At 37.6% G+C, this 16,207-nt stretch overlaps 1 protein-coding gene across 1 annotated transcript; it reads right to left on the reverse strand.

Moving 5' to 3' along the window:
- Positions 1–560: 560 nt before the first annotated feature.
- LOC126808904 (FMR1-interacting protein NUFIP1) lies at positions 561–16,039 on the reverse strand. The gene is made up of 10 exons (XM_050533965.2): positions 15,428–16,039; positions 14,360–14,482; positions 11,741–11,803; positions 10,482–10,564; positions 9,438–9,530; positions 8,189–8,306; positions 6,761–6,830; positions 5,282–5,374; positions 1,369–1,592; positions 561–718 (listed from the first exon to the last, which is right to left on the reverse strand). The coding sequence occupies exons 1-10, from the start codon at positions 15,920–15,922 to the stop codon at positions 599–601; spliced, it is 1,482 nt and encodes a 493-aa protein (XP_050389922.2). The 5' UTR covers positions 15,923–16,039; the 3' UTR covers positions 561–598.
- Between the last annotated feature and the right edge of the window lie 168 nt (positions 16,040–16,207).

The raw sequence follows: 16,207 nt of genomic DNA on the forward strand, positions 1-16,207 counted from the left end.
AAATGGGGTTTAACGTCCACTCAACACAAACTAGGTCATTTCGGGACTAACAATTTTATTTCAATAAATCGTTTGCACATAGGGGTCTTTAGCAGTGGGAGGAAGCCGGAGGACCCAGTGAAAATCCACTTGGTTAGACAGACGACCCTACTCCTTGTCACGTACAACCAGGGAATCGAAACCTTATGATACAGCGAGCACATGCTAACCATTCGGCCATCCAACTCCCCTGTCCGTAAAGTATTGGTGTGGTTTAATGTGGCATGATAATACCTACAGGCAAATCTGGATTTACCACGGATATCTGAAAATAATTTGTCTTCAAATGTACTGTAAAGGCCCATGTGTACAATAAGTATAGGGTCCAGAGTATGGGTCCCCAGTAAAATAAGTATTTTCACCTTGTCAGTGATGCAATGACAGAGGGCCACTGTCCGAGCAAAATTTCCCCCAAATTGCCTGTCTTCATTAGCTCAGTCTTCATGTTACTGATCACATAAAATAACCACAAATTTAAATGAAGAGAAGTAAACTTTTTTCAATATTTTTAATTTTTGTTTAAATACAAAATCATTTGTTTATGATCAGTATATATTGTTTATGGTGTATCCGAATTCTGTATTTTATTATCTTCTTTACTGAAGAAATTCTTTGTGACTATATAATGTACACATTGTAGAATAACATTTCTCTCGTGTCGAATTTCTTTGGCTAATAACTGTAAAGATAAAAAGAATATGCTTGATTACTAAAAACATGGTAATTATAGTAATGATGCATGATTTGATTATTTAACATGTAATTATCTACCAACTCTAGATAATCTCTCAGCTTGGAATCAATCAGATCAAAAACAGGTCCATCAATTAGTTTCACAGCCAATAAAGATGGTGGCTGTACAAGCAATAGATCTATTGAATTTCCAGTCTTTGTAGATACTGAGCCCAACTGAGAGAGAGAGAGAGCGAGAGAGAGAGTTTAACTCCACTCAAAACAAGCATGGTTTCATTTTACTTCAGTAATTCAATTGTAGGTAGAGGTCTTTAACTGTGGGAGGAAACAGGATGACCTGAAGAAAACCCATGACAGGCGACCCTACTTTTTGTCACATACAAGCTGGGAATCGAAACCACTTGACTCAATGACAAGACACCCCTATATGGTTCAATTTTATTTCAGTAATTCAATTGCGCGTAGGGGTTTATAGTAGTGGGAGGAACCTACAAGGTTGGACTGGAAAACCTATTCCTTGTCAAGTACATGCAGGGAATAGAAACCATGAAACTTGACTCAATGGAAAACCTTATGATCTAAAGTGCACATGTTAATCCATTTCCCGAAATAGAAACAAATAAAGATTATACTGACCATTTCTAATAAAGATGGTTTGTTGTAGGGGTTATCCTTCGCAAAATGTCCATCATTTTGTTTTATATTTTGTTTATTTTTCACTACTTTTGCTTTGTTATTGTTATTATCGTTTGTTTCTACATCTTTATTCTTCCTATGATATTTATCATCATTAATTTCAATATTCTCAGCTTCCATTTCAGTTTTCTTGGTGTCTGCAACTTTTGTAATATTGTCTTTTTCTGGAATAAAATAGAAACAGCATTAAATCAAAAAAATTTAAATGTGTACATTTTAGGGCTTGGAACTGGAATGTCACATAAGAGGAAATTTAAATGTGTACATTTTAGGGCTAGGAATAAAGTTTTATTAATCTCGGGAACTGGAATGTCAAATAATAGGAAATGAAATGGAATGGTGTTTAATGTCTTGATACTATGGTATTTTTGTTATTTCTATGGTTACATGAACATTCATTAGACTTGTATAACGTATGTGGTAGTGAGAGGGCACCTAGGTCCTTGTTTTGATGTAGATTATCACTTTTATGTAGGTAACCATGAAAGGCAGACCTACGTCTTATAGCTTAAAGATACATTATGTAAGATTTAGATAAAGAACTAGCCATTCTTGCTATAATAGTTCGAAAGTAGATGATGTAAAATGAATAATTTGAAAATTTCATTCAAATTACTCTATTGCAAGCGAAGATATTAGCCTTTGAAGGTTTGACAGACGTGTGCAATAATTTCAACCACGGTACTGGTTGATCGAAGCTAAGTCTCGGTCCTCCATATTTGATTAAATCAAAGTATCGCTGAACCATTCTAATCTATTTAATATCGGAGAAATCTGATGCCATTGAGAGTGGATTAAGGCCTGGATCAGTTAATTAATGTCTAATTAATACTTTAGAAAACATTTCAGGCCTAAAGAAAGACCTGCAATAGGCAGATTTAGCTCTTGCATAATGCATGTTTAATAAAGAATATATAATAATAGTTCATCTTTATTTAACAAGGTATTTCCAAATGTTCTTTTTCTGTGTGATTCTGCTAGGGGTTCTTTCATGTACACACCTCACTTGTTGGTTTGCATGTAAAGGGAGCCACAGTGGCTAAGTAAGTAAGACGATGGCTCGATAACCTTGAGATCATGGGTTCCCTCCCAGTGTTTGCCGAGAAAGTTTATCGAGATCTTCAGTGGTGCAGGATGGAGGGCCTGACAAGGACAGCTGTCTAGTCGTTTCGTTGGGACAAAAAAACAAGGTCAATATTGGCATACACGTTAAAGATCCCTTGGCAGTTGGAATTCGATATAAGAGTAGACTGTGGCTTCGCTGTCCAGGCAAAATTTCCCTCATAGCATACTGTATGTTAGTCTCAAATACATGACTATGTCAGCCTCTAATACATGACCATATGTTAGTCTCAATTGCATGACTATATAACTATATCAAAATGCAACGAGAGCATCGCTATCGCTGCAATATACGTCCACATTCCAGCTTTGATTGATATGGTACTTTTTAAAATGAAGAGAATGAAATATGAAATGGCTGTAATATGATCAGAGGCAAAGAAGGCTAGGCGTTGGGTTTGTTTTGCCAAATTTACAGACAAAATACTAACAAAAAAGTGGGTGTGACACTGCCCCAGGAGGTCGGGGCAAGCATCAAAATAAATAGTTGCTGTCTTTACGGTATAAGGAATAAATATGCAATGTTCCAAGATGATCCATTCAGAATTGCAGGGTTGGCTTTGGAACAATATAAATAGGTACCACCCTGTTATTGAAATGAAAACATCAATAGTGCCGTCCTTAAGGTATAAGGAATAAGTATACCAAGTTCCAAGATAATCTATTCAGAATTGTGGCCTTCTAGCGCTAAAGGCAAAAATTGGGCGTGGCTCTGCCCCTGGGGATCGGGGCATTCACCAAAATCAATAGTTGATACCCTTAGGCTATAAGGCATATGCCAAGTACCAAGTTGATCCATTCAGAATTCCGGCCTGTAAACGATAAACACAAAAATTGGGCGTGGCTCTGCCCCTGGGGGTTGTGACATGCAGTTGTTGTCCTTGGGCTATAAGGAATACATATCCCAAGTTCAAAGACAATCCATTAAGAATCGTGGTCTGTAGGCAACTCACAGAGACACAAAGAAAAAATGGGCGTGGCTCTCCCCCTGGGGGTTGGGCAATCACCAAAAAACAACAGGGGGCATCCTTAGGGTATAAGGAATAGGTATGCAAGGTTTCAAAATGATCTGTTAAGAATTGCGGCCAGTAGGCGACACAAAAGGCACACAAACATTGGGGGTGGCTCTGTCCCAGGGGGTCGGGCATGTACCAAAAATAATAGAGGTCGGCCTTTGGGCATAAGTATGTAAAGTTTGAAGATGATAACTTAAGAATTGTGGCCTGTAGGCGACACACAGACACACAAAAAGAAAATGGGTGTGGTTCTGTCCCTGGGGGTTGGGCATACACCACAAACAATAGGGATGTTCCTTAGGGTACAAAGAATGTGTATGCAAGATTATAAGTTAAGAAATGTGGCCTGTAGACGACAAACAAACAAATACTAGAAATGGGCGTGGCTCTGCCCCTGGGGGTCGGGCATGCACCAAAAACAATAGGGATCTTCCTTGGGGTATAAGGAATAAGTATACCAAGTTTGAAGAAAATCCAGTAAGAATTGCGCCCTGTAGGCGACACAAAGACACACGAAAAGAAAATGGGCGTGGCTCTGCCCCTGGGGGTTGGGCATGCACCCCAAACGATAGGGATGTTCCTTAGGGTACAAAGAATGTGTATGCAAAGTTTCAAGATTATTAGTTAAGAAATGTGGCCTGTAGACGACAAACAAACAAATACTAGAAATGGGCGTGGCTCTGCCCCGGGGGGTCGGGCATGCACCAAAAACAATAGGGATCTTCCTTGGGGTATAAGGAATAAGTATACCAAGTTTGAAGAAAATCCATGAAGAATTGCGCCCTGTAGGCGAACCACAGACACACACACATACATACATACACACACACACACACACACACACACACACAGACAGGGGCGACGGCATAATACGTTCACATTATGAATGTGGACGTATAAAAATGAAATGAAATGGGGTTTAACGTCCTACTGTTCTGCTCCTTAATGGGCTAATGAAGACGGGCATACGCCATACACTGTGCTATGAGAGAAATTTTGCCCGAATAGCGGCACTATCGCCTACTCTTATATCGAATTCCAATTGCCAGGGGATCTTTTACGTGCATTCCAATATATACACGGGACCTCGGTTTTTTGTCTCATCCGAAGGACTAGACAGCTGTCCTTGTCAGGCCAAAATGCAAAAAAAATCTACAATCAGGTAAACTGTTGATAAACACTATTCTGTTCTGCCATAAACTCGGGACTAACTTATGGTTCAATTTTATTTCATTAATTTCGATAGTGTGCAGAGGTTTTTAGCTGTGGGATGGGAAACTGGAGGACCCTGTGGGAAAACCCATAAGTTCTGACAGCTGATCCTACACAGGAATCGAAACCATGCAACTTGACTCAATGACAGTCCTTTTGTTCTAAAACGCACTCATCTAATGCACACGCATTATACCATTCGACCACCCAACCCCCAATTCATAAAATGAAATGAAATGAGGTTTAACGTCATACTGCTCTGCACTGACTGGGCTAATGAAAATGGGCATATGCCATGAAGTGCACTACGGCCTACTCATATATCGAATCCCAACTGCCAAGGGACCTTTTATGTGTACTCGGGACCACAGTTTTGCGTACCATCCAAACAACTAGACAGCTGTCCTTGTCTGGCACTCTTGTCCTGTACCACTGACGAGGGAAAACCACACCGGGGAATCCTGATGAACTCATCAATTAAAAGCAATAAACATCATCAATACCTGTATCAGTTTTACAGTCATCTGAATCAGCATAACATGTTAAAATGGCTGCCAGTGCATTAGTTGGTTCACATACCATCGAATCTTCACCTTCTAAAAAATATACACACAGTATTTCATACATACCTGTATTTATAGAATGTCTAAAACACAACAGGCTGTTAATAAAAATAGAAATACAGTAAACCTTGCGTAAGTCGGATTCATATACAGTAGAATCTGTATGAGCAGCCACTCCTATTCAGCGACATCTCCTTGTAAGCGGTCACGATAAATTCCCCCCGTAGAAATTCTGTTGTTTCATCTCTTTATTCAACGGTCACTCCTCTAACGCGGCCAGCGGTCACTATTTTACTAATAAATTCAACAAAACATCGCCCATTCAACGGCCATTGTTGAATGATACCATCTTGTCGTTCTTTGTAACACCGTGAGTAGTAGTTAATTAACTGGACCCCCACTGATCAGGTAAAAAGAAATGTAAAAATAACAATCAACCCGGGATTATCTGTTAATTAATCTTTTGTTTTATTAAACGACTAACCTGATCATTGTTTTCACGCGCAACGACACATTATTTGATACTGATTGAATAAAATAAAAGTACCGGGTTTTGTCACGATCATCTAGTATCTCTCTTAGCGCCTCCTATAATATTACATACAGAGTTACACCCCCTGTAAATAGGTGATAAAATTAGCGATGTTTTTTTGTTCATGTGCTTTTCTGATAAAATAAAATGAATTCATCGATTTTCTTCACAAAAATGGATAAATATTATCGAATGCATCACAGTAGTATCGAAGGTTGGTACAAAATGACAAGTTTACAGAAGTTATGTCCGAGATTTGAGTAAAGAATTTTCGTTCGGCGCAAGATTCAGCGACAGACATATTTACCGCTTCCAATGCATCCAAGCGTAATATTTAATTTATGTCAGCACAAAAAGCAACGAGATTTTATTAAGAGGCCACTCCTGTTAAGCGGCCAGTTGTGAAAATTCCCTTGGGTGGCTGCTTAATACAGATTCTACTGTAACTTCGCTCAACTCGGATAAAATCTTTTAGACCCTTGGATCCTGCACGTTTTTCTTATTAATTTCTATGGGTGCTCTAATCTACGTAATGTCCTAGCCATCCGTGTTAACTATAGGCTTGTCATGTGAATAAATGTCTAATCATTTATAGAACATTTAAAGTGAGATTTATCTCTTACATTATAATGATGCATCATTAATAATTTAATTTAAAAATGGACAATCAAGACTTTGTTTATTATCGTAACAATGGTAGCAATGAAATTGAAACTGTGCTATTCTCCAAACAGTTCTAATGTCACTCAAAATAAAGTAATTTGACTGAAATTTTCAATATACTTCTACTAGACATAACCAAATAGTAAACTAATGTTTGAATATGGCAACCATTCTGGGCAGGAATCTATTTTCAAAGTATATAGTTCTCTGTGTGCAGTACTCACCTGGATCACTTGTATCTGATGATTTACATTGTATTAACATTCCCAGTGGATCAGTGTCTTTAATATCTTTCTATAACAAGAAAAAAAATAGGTTGCCAGGAGACAAAACATACTTCAACAGCAGCTAAGTATGAGCATTCCACAAAGGTTTTCTCATATTTGTTTTTTTGTAGGTAATGAATGGGAGAATTGTCATCTCCATATTTGGAAGGAAAGTTCTAATAAATGAAATGAAATGAGGTTTCAAGTCTGAGGAATGGGGTTTTATAGCCACTCGACACAAACTAGGTCATTTCGGGACTAACATATGGTTCAATTTTATTTCAATAATTCGCTTGCGCGTTGTGGTCTTTAGCAGCGGGAGGAACCCATGAGGTTGGACAGGCGATTCTACTCAATATTCAGTACAACCCGGTAGGGCTGGCAATCGATCCTGTTTCAAGTATCGATTATCGCGGACCATCCACCGATCGATAATCGATAACATCGGCAAATTATTTTGACTTACAATTGGTTTGAAAAGAATCATAATTTGTACACAAATTATATGCGAGTTTATGCTGTGATATCATTCTATATACATGTAGATTTTTTTTTTTCATTTATTTGACATTTGACAATAAAATAATAGCATTCCATAGCAAAGTCAAGGTGTAGAAAGAAACTCGATCAATCCACTTCGTTTGGAAGACAGAACCCGCCACCGCTCGGGCTCGCCATATCTTTGTCGCGTATGACCTAAATAATACTGAGTAAAATGTAGTTATTTCCCTTTGATCACATCAAACGAATTCTTCAGTTCGCCGTAACAGTTTATTTCTTGCAGCGATTTCTTCGCACTAGGGAAATTAAAAATCTCCCTTCAGACATTTCCTCGCAAATTTCTTAATAAAATAATAAATTTTATGAAGGGAAAGTATGTGTTTGACTTAGAAACAGAGAAGACGAAAGAACTGAAGAGTTAAAATAAGGGGCACAACTGGATGTTACGTGAAACCATTGGCTCTCATCATGACATAAGCGGCCAACATTTCTCACCGGCTACGTCTCGCGTGAAAACCCCCCAACAAACTTGTGTGTTTTATTATGACTATTCTGTTTAATTACAGTTCTAGCCCAAGCACGCGTTGCAAAGAATACAGTGATAAGGATTATTTTTATTGACTTCTTCTTGCAAGTGAAATACCTATAATTGCGTGATAATCGATATTTTAAAACTGTATTTATAATCGATTTTCAAAACACTTACCGACGATTATCGATTATTTCCGCCAGCCCTACAACCCGGTAATCGAAACCACATCAGTTGACTCAATGACAGACTTTATGATACATTTAGCCATCCATTCCCCACCCCCACCTCCCAACCCCTGATATAACCTAGAGGTGTGTAATATTATACATTATTAACAACAGAATAAATGTTACCTTTGGACTAGTTTTTATCTTTTTGTCATCTGTTTCTTTTTCTCCTCCATCTTCTGCTTTTCTTTTAAAATTGTTATCTCTGTTTCTCCCCCTGTTCTTTTTTCTATCCCGCATTTTTCTGTTAAAAATATTTAATTTCAATTATGCAAGATTTAGATAAAAAGCTGGAAGTTAAGGCTTTAATAGATCAAAATTAGATTCTGTAAAATGAATATACTGCAAATTTTAGTCAAATTACATTATTCTCAGCGGAGTAATGAATATTGTGAGAATAATGTCTCGATTTTCATTGCTACGATAATAAACAAAGTCTTGGTTATCCATTGCTAAATGGCAATCATGTTTCAATCCATTATAATTCCTAATAGTTAATTATGGTCTTGTCATATGAATAAATTTCTAAATGTCTAAATAATAATTTATATAACATTTGAAGCCAGTAAAAAAGACCTGCAATAATGCTACTTTAAAAGTCTCTGAATACCATTTGGGGGATTGAGGAATCTCTGACAATCTTGTGACAGTTGAATCACTATAAGGAATAACAGTATCAGTCCAAAAATGGTTCAATGTGAACATTTGGTACTCGTCGCGCACATGGAATCTTTTTATCATCTCTTGCACCACACAGCAGATCAAAGAGAAGGGCTGTCATGTTACGTATTCTGTTTTAACAAACTGAATATTGTACTTTTTTGATAAAATAAATAATTCATGGATTTTCTTCACAAAAATTGGATAAATATTATTGAATATTTAAAGGTAGTCAGTAATAATTGGTTCACGTTTATAGAATCTATATCAGAGATTTTGAGTCAAAGAATTTTTGTTCCAATAGCGGGTTTCACCGACGGCCAAATTTACCTATGCGAGTATCGATGTTTGTTCCTGATGCATCCAAGGGTAAAATTTCTCTTCAAATCAGCACTAACAAACATTACAATTTTTTTTACAGAGGTCACCCTGGTTAAGTTATGAAAATTCCCTATATTTTACTCGGGAGAGATTTGATTGGACAATGAGAATGCACGCGCTCTATCAAAGACTCAAGTTTTCAGTCTCAATACAGCAATGGCTAGAGGGATTTCTCAGGCCATTGCTTCAGGAATATGATTAACTTGCAGTCGGGTTTGTCAAACATCCATATTGTATCACATGTGAAATTTTAATGAAATAGGTAGAATAATTTTCGAATTATTCCACTTTAAATAATGTACTCCTATTTTTCTGGGCCACTAGAAATACGTACCCAAACTGTTTAGTTTCTAACAATTCTCCTCGGGATTGTTTTTCTTCTAAAATCATTTTCTTTTTCAGTATATTCGAGGCTGTGGGATATTTCCTGGAAATTCACAAAATAAAAAGTTATTTTCTTGCCAGAATAAAGGTTAAAATATGTCAGGTCCTCTGTCCTGCATCCACAGACAAAGGGAAACAACACTGCCAAATTCTGTGGGACTTTCTCGAAGCAACAATGGTAATGAACCTTGGACCTCCTGGTTACCGTAATATTGTTAGCTAATTAAAGCTAAACTCTAATTATAAAACTACAGAAATAATTAAATAAAACAACGTTAACGCCCTAAACAACCACCATACTTGTTTTCAATTTGTAGAACAAACATGGCGATCGCTTCGGGGAAACAAAAACACAGGCAGGCCACGCCCATAACCAGTAATGCAGTGTCAAGAAAAGTGTCCCCATCCGGTTAGCTAGTCAACTACCAATTACCTCCTGACTGATTGAAGTTTTTTCACTATTACTATTATCAGCTTACTGAAAATATTATTGCTACACAATTATTATGTCTGATCAGGTACATATTATTTTACTTATTAGACGAAACAAATCAGCCATGAAAATTACAGAAAAACTGCCTTACCCCAAACAATAACAAATCTGTAGTTTTTTTAATCTGAGTTCAGTGATATTAGTGGACAAGCATGTATTTTTACTGCTGATCAGTTTGATCATCCTTATGAATCAATAAACAATCCCACCAATTCTTTTCTCACAATTTTCCAGCAGGGTTTCACCTTGTCAGTGATGCAGGACAGAGGGTTTGACAAGGAACAGTGTAGAGTGGTTCGGATGTGATGAAAACCTTGGTCCTGTGTACTCATTGGTGTGCATGTAAAAGAACTCTTGACGGTTGGATATCGAAATAAGAGTAGCCTATAGTGCCGATGTCCGAGCCAAATGTAGTACACTGTATGTCCTGTTTTCATAAGACCAAGTGCAGAAAAGTAGGATGTTAAACCCAATTTCATTTTGTTTCCAAATAAATCTTACCTTTTTCTTTCATTAATCCAGGCATCCAATTCTTCTTTTGATTCTGTACACCATATTTTTTTGGCAAAACCAGTTCTGTGTTGCTATATAAAACACAACATACATGTATAACAAGCGAAATTCATTATAAGAGTATGCTGTAGTGCTGCTGTCTGGGCAAAATGTCAACACCTAGTCATTTGGGTGGGATTAAATCCAGAGGTCCAGTTGTACATGTTGGCGCCCACAAGAATCATTGACATTTTAGGGTAAAAAGTGACATGCCCATGAAATGGGGTTTAACGTCTTATTGTTCTGCTCCGACTGGACATATGCCATGCAGTGTGCTATGAGGGTAATATTGCCAGGGCAGCGGCACTACAGCCTACTCTTATATCGATTTCCAACTCCCAAGGGATCCTTTACGTGCACGCCAATGTGTACACGTCACCTCCTTTTTTTGTCCAATCCAAACGACTAGACAACTGTCTTTGTCAGGACCTTTATCCTACACCACTGACAAGGGGGGAACCCATGTCGATGAGATCACAAACTTTCTCAGCCAACACCGGGAGCAAACCTACAACCTACAGACTATTAAGCCAGTGTCTTACTCACTTAGCCACGGTGCTTCGTGACATACCTAGACTTCTAGATTAACGAAATGGTATTAACAGAACACTTTACATATTTTTAGACCAACATACCGTTGAATCCTTACTTAATCAAATCATCAGTGTTATTACTAGATTCTTGTTCAGCCAATTATTTTAAACAAAAATAAAAATGGTTGGGGTGCTCAAGTTTAGATTTGACATTAATTCTATAAAGTAAACGTTAAATACTGTGTAATTCAACATGGTGCCCGATAGGTTTAATATATTTAGGCATCCTAGTTAGCAAAATTATGGACACTAGTATTTCAATCTAAACGATCAGTTGTCAAACCTCTGTACAACCCTGGTAAGAGAGCTACCGATCACAGTAACAAATTCACATGCTCCACCAAGAGGCCCACCCCGGTAACCCCACCAATTATTAACCATGGAAACCTGACAAGGATTTTGGAATTGCAAAAATAAAAATCCCTGCCACACGTGTCCAAACAGTTTGAAGAGTTCAATATAAATTAAACTAGTCACTGACTCCCGGGATAACCAGGACTTCTTCGCCACTCTTATCTCTTATATTATCCAATTATTTTAAACAAAAAAATATTTTAAACTTAAAAAAAGACATTTCAAACATTAATAAAATATACAAACAAATATTCGACTTACCAAATCAAAGTGAAGACGAACTAATTTAGGAGCAGCAACATATGGACAGCCATCAACTTTACACTGCAAGGGAGATAACTACATATTACACATCAGGACTCGAACAAGTTGGCAAATTTATATTAGTTCTAAGCATTTTGGCCCTCTTCCATATAACCCAAGGCAACAATAACATACATGTAAAATCGATGATTGGGCGACTGTGTCTTGTAGAAAGAGAATCACAATAGTTTACCTGTTCATGTTGGAGACACGGTGACTCAGTGTGTAACACATTGGCTCACTAGCCTGGAGGTCCCACGTTCGACCCCTGTGTTGATGTGGATTTTTCCCGTGTGGTTCAGCCGGTCGGTGGGGTGGGATGGATGGGAGAGTGTCTAATCATTTGAATATAACGAAAAACAGAGGTCCCATGTAGACGTTGGCGTACACGTAAAAGAACATTTGACAGTTGGAATTCGAAATAGGAGTACATGTACAGTACACATCAAGCGGAAGTATCAAATTAGTCCTTGGTCGGTGTTTTTTCCGCGAAAGAATCGCAGAGTTTTCTCATTTGCACTCCGCGGAAATGTAGGCATTCTGGGCGGAAAAAACGCAGCGGAAATATAAAAAAGTCGGCGGATTATAGTCTGTGAAAATATAAAAAAGGTCGGCGGATTATAGTCCGCGAAAATATAAAATAGCCGGCGGATTATAGTCCGCGAAAATTAAATATAGTCGGCCGAGAATGGTCCGCAATGTATAGATGAATGTTGTCCATATTGTTGCTGTGGTATTGGAACAATAACGCAGGTTAACCGTTCGCCTGTTGTGCCCCATGGCTTTCTGTATACTTTCTTCGCAAATTGATTATGAAAAGTAACTAAAACCTACCGTTAAATGTATATCCTAAATCTATCCTTTATTCCTGATTTTCATCAGTATTAGAATCGTGAATCATATCACAAAGCAAATGTACTGTATGTACATGTAGCTACATGTATTGTGGGTGAAAACGGTTAATTTTACACGCAGACAATGAAACCATTCTGATAGCACTATCGGAAAATGGGTGACATATACTACATGTATAGTGAAACATATCACAAAGTACATACACGTAGCTATTGTGGATTTCAACGCTTAATCCGACAAGCAGACAATGAAACCATGTTTGCGAATTCTGATAGCAGTGTCCGAAAATATATTCAGGAGGTAGCAATTCGCCCCTTCAGCTTTAATTATGAACAATAATTTAAGGATTTTTGTAGAAGTACATGCAGCATAAATGGCTGGGAATATATATTCTCTTGTATGTCAGTTGAAAAGATAATTCGGCAACCTGTATTTAACAGCATTCAATATATACATTTATGGGTGGATGAAGGAGCTGAAAAACTGTTTACTAATTTTAGTTTTATTTCGTTTTCGGCTTTAAAACTGACTTCTGTATCATAACACAAGCCCAATCTTATGACAGATCCCCAATTTGCAAAACAGATGAAAAGTAATGCCTTTTATTCTCTTCCGTGCACAATTCGGGAAACAGTCTAGCCGTTACTTTTACGGCAAAATTACCAATATTCAATGAATGTTTTTTTTATTTTTTTTAATTCTGCAATAGAAATTCTATATTCAGCTTGGATATCGTCAAAAACTGTGACGTCTGTACAGGCAGAAGTTGATGGCTGGTGAATTTCTAGTGGCTCATGCCCGATTTGTGTTGTTCTCTTATCCAACTTTTTCATAATTTTATCTTGATTTTCTTCAATTGTTTTTAATCTTAGCATTATTGTGTCCAGAGATTGCTGAATGGCGGAGCTACATCCACATCTATTATTATTATTACCGTTATTTTGCTCCAAATCGTCTAAATCGGGCAAGACTGTCAGTAGTGAAAAGTCGAACTCTGGTTCAAGAGCTGCCGGTACCATGGGTTGGGGTGCTGTTATGGCTACTGGTGCAATAGGTGCTGCAAAATTCGTGGGTGCTGATGTTGGTGCTGGGTTCGGCAACGCTAATGGTGTTGGAATTTGCATAGGGGGGATTAGCGTGGGTGCTGAGGGTGCTGTTATGAGTTCTGGTGCTGTTGTGGGTGTTGGTACTGGTGCTTGGATTGGCGTGGGTGCTGTTGTGGGCTCTGGTGCTGTTTTGGGCTCTGGTGTGTGTATTGGCATTGGTACCGTTGGTGCCACGGCATTTGGTGCTGGTGTAAAACTAGGTGCCAAGGCTAGTGCTGGCTGGATAGGTGTTGGCATGTAGGCTGTAGCACCGAGGTCCTGGCAGAATTTTTCTCATACAAGTAGCACACTGCCCAGTTGCGCAGAGAGAGAGAGAGAGATAGAGAAATGGGGTTTATCGTCCACTCGTAACAAACTAGGCCATTTTGGGACTAACATAAGGTTCAACTTTATTTCAATAATTCGCTTGCGGGTAGGACTCTTTAGCAGTGGGAGGACCCGGTGAATGCCCACGAGGTTGGACAGGCGACTCTACTCCTTGTCACTTACATGTATAACCGAGAAATTAAAACCCCGCCAGTTGACTCCATGATACAGTGCGTACGCGCTAACCATTCGGCTATCCCACCCCCCAGTCGGTGCAGAACAGTAAGACATTAAACCTCATTTAATTTACCTGTTCATGTTCCCCAACATGTTTTGTATAGACGTCCTCCTGTTTAAATCCACGATCACATATATCACAATAAAACATATTATTCTCTGCCAAATCCCTCTTATCCACCTGTACTTTATTTTTCTATAGGAAAAAAAGAAAAAAACCCATAAATAATCAAAATTCGAAATACCAGTACAGTACATGGAGGATTGACATGGATCGGAATTCCAATGAATAGCAATTTGACATGAATCGTATGTCGGAAAAATAGCAAAGAATAGCAAATTAAAATGGTATTGATTCTGTGTTAAATATGACCCTCAAACTGCGATTTCTAAGCAAGTTTTGAAGTTGAAAACATGGGTCATAACTCTTGTATTGCAAGAAATCACTTGCTTGGAAATCATACACGTATTTTGAATTTGAGGGTTATTTTTGAAACAAAAATGCACGACTTTTAATTAAAAATGACAATTTAGCATAAAGAATGGTAAATTATCAATATAAATTATTTTTGATATGACTTAATTGTTGAAATAATGGTGTATTTGGGTAAAACGTGCTACCCATTCAATTTAAAGTAGCTAAGTCTCTAACTCATTATCATCCAAAGTCTTTGACATTGAAAACACGAATTATTTGTCAATTTAAATCAACACTGATCTTGTGATCTTACCGTGAAAAGATGGGCTTCTGATATCTAATATTTAAGACAAAATTAACATTTTACTAGTGGTACATGAATCGTGTACCATAATGCATTTTAGCGCCATTTGTAACAAGGGACTCGAAGAACGAGGCTAGACATATTCCACGAGTCATGTCAAACAGTGACGACATATTCTTATCTGGAGAGCATGCGCAATAAATATTATTGGTGTAGACTAGAATAACAAGAAGCTATTCGATTAAGACTTCTGTTGTATTTCGACAAACAAAACTGATTTGAAATTAAAGCAAAAATTGAAATAATTGAATGTAAATCTGTTTATATACATTCATATTACTCTCTTATACACATAACCACCCCTGTGTGTCAATTTCTAGTTCCAAATATTAGTGATTTAGCTCCTTTAATTACCGTACCTTATTTTTCTTGTTCTGGTAATTTTGTTGCGGTCCTTTATTCTGAGTGTTGAATGGTCTATTTTGATACGGATCAAACTGGCCTCTATTTTTATTGAATCTTTTATTCTCAAACTGATTCCTAGATGGATCAAACTGGCCCGGACTAAGATGCCTAGAAAAATTACCCTGGGCCTGATGGCAATTCTGTTGTTGTGGGAATTGTGGCTGAAGAAGCTGCGGTGACTGGGAAGACCAGACATTATTGACAGGGCGGTTACCACGGAATCCATTATTCCTGAAACTTTGTGGATTAAACTGATTATTTGGAAATGGCATCCTGCCTGGCATACTCCCATTGTTATTATTAAAACCGTTCATGTTCATTGGATGGTTATAAAAATTCATTTGTTGTGGTTGTCCACTTCCAAAACCAGGGTTTGTCGGATTCATTATCCCCTGTTGTCCATTAAAAAAATTAGGTGGACGTGAAAATGGGTTCGGTAGATTATTCATTTTACAATTTTGTCACTGACACAAGATATAGTTCAAAACGATTATCCTTAGTAGAACTAATTTTCAACTTTTAAAGTTTACGTTTTCTGAAACACGTGCTCCGGTACCGGAAGTAAACCAATGGTCAAGGTCATTTAGCGCACCTGCTGTTCGGCAGAAAAAGTTATGTAGAAAGCACAAAATTAATCTCTTTAATGTTATTGCATTTATGAATATAGAAGCAATCTACAAATAAAGATCAGTTTAGCTTTCAACAAAATTTTTAATATATTTCGAAATTAAACA

This window comes from Patella vulgata, chromosome 1 (assembly GCF_932274485.2).
Source record: "Patella vulgata chromosome 1, xgPatVulg1.2, whole genome shotgun sequence".
In the NCBI taxonomy this organism is placed as follows: Eukaryota; Metazoa; Mollusca; class Gastropoda; family Patellidae; genus Patella; species Patella vulgata.

Excerpts from the sequence above, each read along its gene's own strand:
- LOC126808904 (XM_050533965.2), bottom strand. The coding sequence starts at position 15,922 with ATGAATAATCTACCGAACCCATTTTCACGTCCACCTAATTTTTTTAAT. Across the intron at positions 8,307-9,437 it reads TTAGAAACTAAACAGTTTGG|AAAAATGCGGGATAGAAAAA; the intron begins GTACGTATTTCT and ends TATTTTTAACAG. Across the intron at positions 719-1,368 it reads AACCATCTTTATTAGAAATG|TTATTAGCCAAAGAAATTCG; the intron begins GTCAGTATAATC and ends TTATCTTTACAG.